Source organism: Homarus americanus, unplaced genomic scaffold (genome assembly GCF_018991925.1).
Source record: "Homarus americanus isolate GMGI-L3 unplaced genomic scaffold, GMGI_Hamer_2.0 scaffold11302, whole genome shotgun sequence".
Classification (NCBI taxonomy): Eukaryota; Metazoa; Arthropoda; class Malacostraca; order Decapoda; family Nephropidae; genus Homarus; species Homarus americanus.
The window spans coordinates 1,036,022-1,048,339 of NW_024736744.1; the positions used below are offsets into that span (position 1 = coordinate 1,036,022).

The 12,318-nt window shown below is 39.6% G+C and overlaps 1 protein-coding gene across 1 annotated transcript in view; it reads right to left on the reverse strand.

Annotated features, from left to right (window-relative positions):
• The window catches only part of LOC121872434 (guanylate cyclase 32E-like), a 120,185-nt gene that overhangs the window by 60,967 nt on the left and 46,900 nt on the right, over positions 1-12,318 (reverse strand). The window contains 3 exon segments of the mRNA XM_042375192.1: positions 1,075-1,200; positions 1,475-1,552; positions 9,613-9,799. Coding sequence (XP_042231126.1) covers positions 1,075-1,200; positions 1,475-1,552; positions 9,613-9,799 — 391 coding nt within the window.

The window sequence follows — 12,318 nt, forward strand, 5'->3', positions numbered from 1 at the left end:
TAATAATAATAATAATAATAATAATAATAATAATAATAATAATAATAATTTGGTGTTTATTCAATGGTCTATTTACAACGGGAGGAAACTAAATAATCCACCTTGACTACAGAATGATTGCATTGCTGTTGGTTTTAGTGTAATAATTATGTGTAATTTAACATAATCCAAACAATTACTATACAACATGATTGACTTTGATCATTACTTAGTTTGATTTTCGCTAATTATTCTTCCTAATACCTTAAGCACTGTAAACGTGTCAATAATGCACTGAATCATAATCTCCCTATCACCATAATCACTATAAACAGGAGAGGACGGTAAACAAAACGCTATCGTAGTTTTCACATCACTATAAACACCATAATAGTATAAACAAAACGCTATCGTAGTTTTCTCTTCACTATAAACACCATAATAGTATAAACAAAACGCTATCGTAGTTTTCACATCACTATAAACACCATAATAGTATAAACAAAACGCTATCGTAGTTTTCTCTTCACTATAAACACCATAATAGTATAAACAAAACACTATCGTGGTTTTCTCTTCACTATAAACACCATAATAGTATAAACAAAACACTATCGCAGTTTTCACATCACTATAAACACCATAATAGTATAAACAAAACACTATCGTGGTTTTCTCTTCACTATAAACACCATAATAGTATAAACAAAACACTATCGCAGTTTTCACATCACTATAAACATCAGATATTTACTGACCGAATGAGTTAAAACCTAACGTATAAAAATATCCATGAACCTAACAGAACACAGTATTTTGTGCCATATTGCTTCTCAATTACCCTGTTCATATCCTCCCATACACACACTAAAATCCCACTGGAGGTGAAGATACAACACAATGGGATTTCAATGTTTTGTTCTACGGGGGATAAAATAATATCTTCAGTTATATACACTTACTTATATTTCCTGTTTACACTGATGAACAGAGATGAACAGCCACATCAATGATTAACACAAACTCCATTATACATAGAGGGAGAGTTATCACATATTTAAGAAGTAGAGGAAGAGGCATCAACATGGGACTTACCTAGGAAGTTCTGGAAAGCAGCCTGGACGGTGGAATTGGTGTGCTCATTCAGTAGGTCCCTCAGGTACTTGTCTGGCTTGTTCCTGTCGTATTCGCTCAAGCTTACCCCCACCACGAAGTACTCCCCTGTAAGAATACCACATGACCTTGATGCTTTGATTGAGGTAGACGGGGGGTGGGGGGTAGACGGGAGTAGACAGGGATGTACTCCTGTCTACACTAGAATCATTACATCTATTAAAACAACCACACAACCCCAAAATAACTCTATAGTCACCACATAACCACACCTAAATCTACCATTGTTACGCATATCAACCAAAAGTTAGACATAAACAAGATACCCCTTAAAAAAATTAAAACAATCAAAGAAAACTATCGAGATAAAATGTTTTCTTACCGTTTTTAAACAATCCTCTCTCCTCCATTATGGTCATGAGGCCCAGGAACTCATAGTAGTGACCCAGCACGACGTAAACTGTGGGAAGAGACGACAGGAATTAGGAAATTGAGTTATTAAATAGACAAATAGAGAGAGAGAGAGAGAGAGAGCCTACGTTTGTTTGTAGTAGCAGGTCATATAATAGTAATAATAATAATAATAATAATAATAATAATAATAATAATAATAATAATAATAATAATAATACGAAAAAAAATATACTCAATTCGATTTTTTTTACACTAAACCTTCTGAAATTATTATTTTTATTTTTTGTATAAAAATAAATTTTAATTTGCTTGTAAAGGGAACAATTTATCGATTTTCGGGAGTTAACCAAAGAAAAACAAGGGGTCGGGAAAGAAGCGACTCTGCTAAAGTGATAAGATGACGATAATGAGGTTTGGCGGGAAGACAAGGTTGAACCCGCAAAAGAATGTCTCATAACTTAATAAGTGACTGGCAGAGGGAGGAGGCTGGTGGAGGAGACGTAAATGTGGAGCTAAGGAAAAATGCGAGCAGGAAACTTTGAGGAAAACAAGAAAACACGAAGAAAAGTCAAACAAGGGTGGGATGCGGGTGGGGAGGAAGGGTAGGGTAAAAGGGTGGGGAGAAAGAGTGGGGAGGAAGAAAGGTAGGGAGGAAAACTGGGGAGAAAGGGTGAGGAGGACTAAGTAAATCAGTGAGGTTTACAGATACTATCGACGGGGAAGTCTACCTACCCCAGCAAGGAAAAAAAATGATGAAACAAGTAAACAAAACAAATGAAACAAATAAAACTAAGTGGAAAACAATAAATATTTCTCATAAATTTGCTCTTATTTCCTAGTGTTGTTGTCGCCGTGTATCTGGTCAGGGTAATACGTTAAGTCACTTCGAATCTGGAAGTTCAATGAAAATAAACTTGATATTTTCCATCCCCGCCCCAACCCAGACAACAGCCAGCGTAAACTCTCTTTACTCAGTCACTCAACAACAATAATCATTCACAACAACAACAATAATAATAATAATAATAATAATAATAATAATAATAATAATAATAATAATAGTCACAAGAAGAAGAAAAAGATAAGAAGAAGACGAAGAAAACGTTCCTCGACGATCAATACGAATCTTAAAATTTTAGATGAAAAACATTCCTCGTACTTGCGCTCTGAGTCTCATCTACAAACACTCAAAAACAATCTGAACATTTCAAGAACCCTCAAAATTACCCCGGCTAGGAGGGGGGAGGAGGGAGACGCTCCAGAGTAGAGTACCTTGTCAGGGAGAACTAAAAGAGGTTGTATATTACTGCCAAGTGCTGGGAAAATTCTTAGGTACTCCGGCTGGTGGGAATGAGTCGTCGGTATGGAAGAAAAGTTGGCCAGGAAGAGAAACTTTAAATGTTTCCATACACGAAAGCGAGATGTGTTTGTCTACTCAGCTCCCTGACGCGTGTTGATGTTATAATGTATTACAACGCTTCAACAACTAGTTCTTTGTGTTATAATGTATTACTGCGCTTCAACAATTAAGGTCTTTGTGTTGATGTTATAATGTATTACTACACTTCAACAACTAGTTCTTTGTGTTATAATGTATTACTACACTTCAACAACTAGTTCTTTGTGTTATAATGTATTACTGCGCTTCAGCAACTAAAGTCTTTGTGTTGATGTTATAATGTATTACTACACTTCAACAATTAAGGTCATTGTGTTGATGTTATAATGTATTACTACGCTTCAACAACTAATGTCTTTGTGTTGATAATGATTAAATATGGATCACTGAATCGCCTGAAAAATATTCCCAGATTATTTACCATAAGATTCACCACCCTAACCTAACCTAAGCCCCTCTCCAAGTAGCATAATGTAGTGTTTATTCATCAGGTGAAATGAGCTAGGCTGAGGGGGTGGTATAATCTCTAGTTGATCCTATTGTTACCATAATAAGTCGCCGTGTTTTTGCGTTGACTATATGAGGTTAATTGGTCGATAAATCTTCCAGCTCAGGGAAAACACTTGGCCTGTTAACAAGGAGGGGGGGGGGGTACTTAGGTTAGGTTAGGTTAGGTTAGGTTAGGTTAGGGTAGGGGTTTCTTGGGGTTAACCTGTTGTTAAAAATACTGCAGAACTCCCAAGTATCAATTACTAACGAGGAGGAGGAGGAGGATGAGGATGTAGAGGAAGAAGAAGAGTAACAGGAGAAGGTGAAGGAGAAAGAGGAAAATGAGAGAACGAAGAGGACAACAACAACGAGACGTAAAAGGAACTGGAGCTGGGTTTAAAGCCGTGTGGATTTCAAGGGATAAAAACCAGAAGAAGTATTATATTTCTACACCAAGCCGAGAAGGATTGTTTATCAGACACAGTGAACGAGGAAGATCATGGCTGCTTTACTGAGAATGGGTGTTTTGGGAAGAAGAAGAAGAAGAAGAAGAAGAAGAAGAAGAAGAAGAAGAAGAAGAAGAAGAAGAAGAAGAAGAAGAAGAAGAAGAAGAAGAAGAAGAAGAAGAAGAAGAAGAAGAAGAAGAAGAAGAAGAAGAAGAAGAAGAAGAAGAAGAAGAAGAAGAAGAAGAAGAAGAAGAAGAAGAAGAAGAAGAAGAAGAAGAAGAAGAAGAAGAAGAAGAAGAAGAAGAAGAAGCTTATAAAATAATTCTTGTTTTAGATTCATAACGTCTTTGAAAACAGTACATACAATACACATGAAGAGCAATTATTAATGTATATCCCAGAACCACTTTCACTGCCTGTCTCCCAACAATGGCCACTGCAATATGACAGAGTCGCGTTAAATAATTGTAGGACCTCACTCGTATGAAGTTTAAAGAGGAAAAAAAAAGAGGAAGAGATTATGTAAAAACTCCTTTAACTGCGAGGTGGAAACTGTTTATGTCTTATCTTAACTACACTGCCACTACACACAGCGGTAAACACACATATACACACAATTCCTGCTCGAGATAATTGTGTGGTGTACAGTACATTTACCAACAGGACAACTGGCAAAAACTGGCGCACACACACAGAGTAGGTAATGCTCTTAGTGGCTAGAATAGTGTGTGTGTGTGTGTGTGTGTGTGTGTGTGTGTGTGTGTGTGTGTGTGTGTGTGTGTGTGTGTGTGTGTGTGTGTGTGTGTGTGTGTGTGTGTGTGTGTGTGTGTGTGTGTGTGTGTGTGAGTATTTCGGTATATGTGTGGATTTCTGTGTGTGTGTATTCCTATGTGTGTGTGTGTGTGTGTATTTCTATGTGTGTGTGAGTATTTCGGTATATGTGTGGATTTCTGTGTGTGTGTATTCCTATGTGTGCGTGTGTGTGTATTTCTATGTGTGTGTGAGTATTTGTGTGTATGTGTATCTGTGTATGTTAATAGTTATGAACTCAGTATATCACCATACACGTGAAGAACATAACACCACAATACTATTTGGTCATTCTACACTGCCTACTGTATTCCTTTAAACAAATTACTCCACTAAAACAAGATACCTTTTGTTCATACAGTAGTACTTAATGTAAAAAAACTGGACGATACATCATGAGGGGGAAACTCTTGTTAAAATTTATGATCCACTTAAAGTTTAACCCGGTAATGTCTTTTTTAGGAATGTTTCGTGTTGTTTAGTAATACATTGTGTTCTTCTAAACAAACATCTCTCTCTCTCTCTCTCTCTCTCTCTCTCTCTCTCTCTCTCTCTCTCTCTCGTTTCTTTCTCTCCCAGTTTCTCAAAGGGTCTTACCACGTCTCCTCTCCACACACACTCCGTTTTCTTTTCTCCTTTTCCCTAGAACTTACCCATTAACACACATTAACATCCCTCAGACAAAGCAAATGCCCTAATGAATGGAAAACCGCACTTGTCACCCCTATCCCCAAGGTCCCCACCCCACAGTCCCCTAACGACCTCATGCCAGTTGCCATTACCCCCATACCCAGTCTACTCTGTGAAGACTTTGTTTTTGAGTGGGCATTTGCTAAAATTTATCAGTCAATTGATCCGCAGCAATTTGGCAATATGAGGACCTCCTCTACATCACACTGCTTAGTTAGTTTCCTGGATTTTCTGCACGAAAACCTGCAGAAACGTAAGACATCACTGGCCGTTGCCCTTGTTGACTTCAGGAATGCTTTTACCTTGTTGATCACTGCACTGTTATCAACAAGGCCATTGCACTAGGGCTGCCCACCAACCTGGTTTCATGGCTCACTGATTTCCTGAGTGAACGTCGTCAGGCAGTGAGGTATCAGGGTTCTGTCTCCACATTCCAACACCTCACCTGCGGTGTTCCCAAGGGGACCAAGATGGGACCACTGTGCTTCCTAATCCTGATCAACGACGCTCTATCGGACACTCCTCACAGGTGGAAGTACGTGGATGACTGCACTGTGGGGGTTACAGTGGACAACACCGCACCAGACTACTCATCGCTCCAAGGCACCCTGGACAGGCTACAGGCATGGACTACGGAGAACAAGGTCACCATCAACCACACCAAAACCGTAGTCATGTACATCAATACCGCCACCACTCCAGTGCAAGCCCCAGCAGTCACAGTGGGTGCCCATCCTCTCCAGTTAGTGCAGTCTGCCAAACTCCTGGGTGTTACCATAGACCACACTTTGGACTGGAAGGCCCATGTAAACAACACAATGGGAACCTCCTACCGACACTTGGAACACCCACGCCAGAGCTGAGGACTATCTACAATGCCTTTATTCTCCCCAAATTAACGTATGCGTCACCAGCGTGGTCGTCTTTTCTCAACTCTACCCAACAACGTCAACTAGAGAAGGTACAGAAAAGGGCCTGCAGAGTCATGCTCGGCGCAGACTACTCCGGCTACAACAACGCTCTCTCCACCCTGGAAATGCCATCCCTCAGTGATCTCCACCACCAAGCACTAGCAAGGTTTGGCAGTGGACTACTGCACTATCCTCGTCATCACCACCTCCTGCCACCTGCAGTCCCCCGCCCACCTTGCGCAGTCCGCAACTACAACAAAATTCAGCCCATAAGAGTCCGCACTGACAGATATAAGAATAGCATCATCCCATCTATTGTTAAAATAATAAACAACTCCTGATTGATGTACTGTACAGCCCTGTAAATGTATTGAACGCATATCATTATGTCTACATCACATGTAAGTTTGTATATTTTCAGCCAACGGCTGCAACTCTATGAATAAACCGTTTATTATTATTATTATTATTATTATTATTATTATTATTAAACATACACACACACACACACACACACACATGACCTTTTACATAATGATTTCAATTTAATTCAACATATTCAACTCAATCTTCTGTTCGACGTAATGTGTCGACAAAAATAAAAGCATTAAAAAAAGTAACAGTGAAATAGATTTACTCTGTTAATTATTCAGGTATTTTTTTCTACATTGCAGACCCTGACTGTGTGAGAGAGAGAGAGAGAGAGAGAGAGAGAGAGAGAGAGAGAGAGAGAGAGAGAGAGAGAGAGAGAGAGAGAGAGAGAGAGAGAGAGAGAGAGCACTAACACTCCTTCAATCTCCTCCCAACATGTGCATTCTCCCTAGTCGCTTTAAAAACATTACACAGTCCAGTAACTTCATATAATAGTGTAATTCTCTTAAGTGTAATCTTAACCTAAACTCATTCTACGTAAGTTTATGGCCAGCTTAATGGTAGCCTACAGTCTGGTATAAGCTTATGTAGTCTAATAAATCTACAAGAAATAGCTTCGTGGTCCATGTTCGTGGTACTCCTCATAACAGTGACCATATTTCACGTTAAGGGGTTATCACAGTGGACAAACTTTCCCCATCCCTCAGGAGAAGATGGTGGTAGTGGTGATCGACGACTTCCTATTTCATTTCAGGTATTATAATATCAAATGTTGAATTAATCATTGATATTCATATATATTAATGTGATTAGGACAGTTTGGTATGAAAAATGAGAACGGAGAATGACGGAAATTATTCTCAGTGGGATGCCTTTACACGGACCACTTTGAGGTAGGCGATCCACTCCAGCATCTCGGATCACCTAAAGATCAGGGGTTAGATTAGGTTAGATTAGGTTAAGTATCATTTAGTTAGGCTATTTTAGGTTGATTTAGGTTAGGTTTCATTTGATTTGGTTTGGTTAGGTTAGGTTAGACCAGGGTTAGGTATTACGTTGAGGTCCAAATGATGGCTTATCTCAAGGTCAAATAAACATGAGGTATTAATCATCAGGTGATCCAATAACTCATCCCGCTCTCTCCGCTGTGCCAGGTTTAAGCCTCCCTACTGCGCCAGGTTTAAGCCTCCCTACTGCGCCAGGTTTAACCCTCCCTACTGCGCCAGGTTTAACCCTCCCTACTGCGCCAGGTTTAACCCTCCCTACTGCGCCAGGTTTAAGCCTCCCTACTGCGCCAGGTTTAACCCTCCCTACTGCGCCAGGTTTAACCCTCCCTACTGCGCCAGGTTTAACCCTCCACCAGACGATGTCATCAAGTATGCATAAGAGACACAGTATCTCTCTTGGAGGTAATTCAAACTTGTAATGAGAAAATTGTCCTCAACTCTCACCTCACATCACCTGTATTCAACATGTTCCCGTCATTACCATACTGGGGTTATAACTTTCTATTTCTGGTTAGGTTAGGTTAGGTTAGGTTAGGTTAGGTTAGGTTAGGTTAGGCTACGTTAGGTTAGGTTAGGTTAGCGTTAGGTTAGGTTAGCGTTAGGTACATTTAGCTTAACCTATTTAGTCATCTTGGTAATTAATTTGGGGCGAGAAATCTTCAGGTGTTGACCCCAGGAAGACTTAATCCTCGTGGTCACTGAACATAAATTATTGTTTCATTTTCACGAGATTAAGTCATTTTTTTTCTTAACGAGAGATACAAATCTTAGGTTAATATCTGAAATAAGTTTGATTTAAATTTGTATTTTTGTTCCTTTTTCTCAGCTGTCAGTTGTTTCTCATCTCTCTCAGCTGTTTCTGATCTCTCTCAGCTATCTCTTACCTCTCTCAGCTGTCCCTCATCTCTCTCAGCTATCTCTCATCCCTCTTAGCTATCTCTCATATCTCTCAACTCTCTCAGCTGTCTCATTTCAGCTGTATCTCAACTCTCTCAGCTGTTTTTCATCTCTCAGATCTCTCATCTCTCTCAACTGTCTCTCATCTACTCTCAGCTGTCTCTCATTTGTCTCGTCTACCTCACATTGGGGTATCTAGTATGCCATGCAAGGACGACTCCCTCCCTCCCCCGTCTCTAGCTGTTACTAATATGGCCAGCAGGTGTACCAACTTATGATGATGTACTGGGAATCGTATCAAATCATTTCGTCTAGCGTTTCAGATTGTAGCGACGGGAAATCTAACGCTACTCTTTGGTGCATACAATGTGGTGTACACACTCTGGCCCAAATGGCATGTCAGGTTTATGGGCCCCACTCTGAGTTTAATTTCACGAGTTATTTAATGTGAATTATTACCCATTTCAGTTAGATTAAATTGGACTACACAATAATTGGTTATTTTTGTAATTTTTCTGTAAATTTATACGTTTTTAATCTGAAAAAATTAGATTTTTTTCCGTTTTCTTTGATGTATTATTATATATTTTTACGTTTCTTTCATTGGAAGAAGAAATTTTTTTATTTTGTTATTTCCCGTTTTCTTTGTCATGACAACGTGGCTTTGTCGGGGAACTAAATAAGAAATATTAATGTCATGTTCTTTAAACTCATAACTATATTTTCTACTTGAGATGTTCTTATGGTATGGGTTTGTTTACCGATATTTATATATACCTCTCTCTTTCACTCCCTTTTCTCCCTCTCAGTCTTACTTTGCCCTCTCATGCTTTCTCTCTTCCCATCCTCCCTCTCACCCTCCCCACGCCCTCTCACCCTTCCCAGTTCCACTCCTACTCCTTCTTCTCCTTCCCACTCACTTCGGGAATCAATGTATGTCGCCTGAAACATGATAGCGAAGAGGTTGTTGACAAAGCTGTGATTAATCCCTTTCCCTCCTCCCTCTCACCTTTCCTTCTTCCTTCTCACTCATCCCTCTCACCCTCCCCACTTCCTCTCACCCCTCTCAACTCCCTGTCACTTACTTCGGCAATCCATGTAGGTCTCCTGAATCATGCTGACGAAGGGGTTGTTGTCATAGCCGTGATGGTAGGTGGCGGCCCAGCTCCGTGTGGCCAGAAGAGTGATGTTATGGCTGGGTAATGTCCTCACGATAGTTCTGGCCACTCGGCTGAAGTTCTCGTCTGGTGAGTTATTGTAGAAGAAGGTTACCTGTGTGAGAGTGAAATATATTGTTAGCGGGAAGAGAAAGAAAGATACTAATTTCTCACGTCTGACAAATATATTAACATTCTTTTCAACTGTATTCGAATCAATGGATGACGGACAGCAAAGCCTTCGACAGAGTCCCCCACAAAAGACTAATACGAAAAGTGGAGGCTCATGGCATTGGAGGAGATATTCTAAAATGGATTAGGGCGTGGGTGCGGGACAGGAAACAACGAGTGAGCATTAACGGCACTAAATCCGATTGGGGTAACATCAATAGTGGAGTTCCCCAAGGCTCAGTATTTTGACCATTACTATTTATTATATATTGTACATAAACGACATAGATATAGACGTAGACAGCAACATAAGTAAATTTGCTGATGACACTAAAATAGGGCGTGCAATTAAATCTGACGAGGACTCCGCAAAACTACAGGAAGATCTAGAGATATTTTTCGAACGGTCTGAAAAACGGCAGATGAAATTTAATGTGGGCAACTGTAAAGTACTTAGTCCAGGAGATGTAAATAGAGAAACCAGATATCAGATGAACAACGTTGTTAAAGAGAAATCCGACTGTGAGAAAGATTGAGGAGTAATGATAAGTAGGAATCTTAAACCAAGACAACAATGTGTATTTGCTCGAAACAAGGCTAATAAAGTACTTGGGTTCATACAAAGGAGTGTTAGTTACAAGACTAGCGAGGTCACCCTAAAACTATATCTTGCGCTTGTGAGACCTCACTTGGATTACGCGGTTCAATTCTGGTCACAGTACTACAGAATGGATATAGAATCTCTAGAAAGCATTCAGGGGAGGATGACAAGACTAATCCCGGGCATTAGGGAACTCTAGTACAGAGACAGGTTAAAGCATCTTAATTTGCATTTCCTCGAGAGACGTAGAGTGAGGGGCGATATGATCGAGGTGTATAACTGGAAGTCAGGGCTAAACAAAGGTGATATACCAAAGGTATTCAAACTATCTAACCAGGAGCGAACTCGTAGCAATGCGTTTAAATTAGACAAATTTATATTTAGGTGCGAGATAGGTAAACATTGGTTTGGAAATAGAGTAGTGGACGAGTGGAACAAGTTACTAAACATCATCATTAACTCGAACACGCTGGGCAGCTTCAAATGTAGGCTGGACAGATATATGAGCGATAGGGGTTGGGTGTAAACGGGACTGCCCAGTATGGACCAATTGGCCCGCTGCAGTTTCGTTCATTCTTATGTTCTTATGTTAGTTTTGAGAGAGCGACTACAGCAATCTCCTTTATTATAGGGAAAAGGTTTTTTTAATCATGAGAACAAAGTTGTGGAAAGATTGTTTTTGAAAACTTTAAATTAGTGTTGAGAAGTAACTAGCGTGTGAGGGGTGTCTTTGTGAGTGTTGTGAGTGAATGTCAGTAACTGCTAGTGACTGTGAGTGATTGTGAGTGACTATGAATGACTGTGAATGACTATTAGTGATTGTGTGTGACTGTGAGTGACTGTTAGTGGCTGTGAGTGATAATGAATGACTGTGAGTGACTGTTAGTGACTGTTAGTGGCTGTGAGTGATAATGAATGACTGTGAGTGACTGTTAGTGGCTGTGAGTGATAATGAATGACTGTGATTGACTGTGAGTGACTGTTAGTGGCTGTGAGTGATAATGAATGACTGTGATTGACTGTGAGTGACTGTTATTGGATGTGAGTGATAATGACTGACTGTGATTGACTGTTAGTGACTGTTAGTGGCTGTGAGTGATAATGAATGACTGTGATTGACTGTGAGTAACTGTTAGTGGCTGTGAGTGATAATGAATGACTGTGATTGACTGTGAGTGACTGTTAGTGGCTGTGAGTGATAATGAATGACTGTGATTGACTGTGAGTGGTTGTTAGTGGCTGAGTGATAATGAATGACTGTGATTGACTGTGAGTAACTGTTTATAAGGTTCATGTGTTTATAAGGTTCATGTGTTTATAAGGCTCATGTGTTTATAAGGCTCATGTGTTTATAAGGCTCCTGTGTTTATAAGGCTCATGTGTTTATAAGGCTCATGTGTTTATAAGGCTCATGTGTTTATAAGGCTCATGTGTTTATAAGGCTCCTGTGTTTATAAGGCTCATGTGTTTATAAGGCTCATGTGTTTATAAGGCTCATGTATTTATAAGGCTCATGTGTTTATAAGGCTCCTGTGTTTATAAGGCTCCTGTGTTTATAAGGCTCATGTGTTTATAAGGCTCATGTGTTTATAAGGCTCATGTGTTTATAAGACTCATGTGTTTATAAGGCTCCTGTGTTTATAAGGCTCATGTGTTTATAAGGCTCCTGTGTTTATAAGGTTCATGTGTTTATAAGGCTCCTGTGTTTATAAGGCTCATGTGTTTATAAGGCTCCTGTGTTTATAAGGCTCATGTGTTTATAAGGCTCATGTGTTTATAAGGCTCATGTGTTTATAAGGCTCATGTGTTTATAATGTTTAAGTATATTTAAAGTTCCAGTTTAATTAACAAAAAGTAAATAA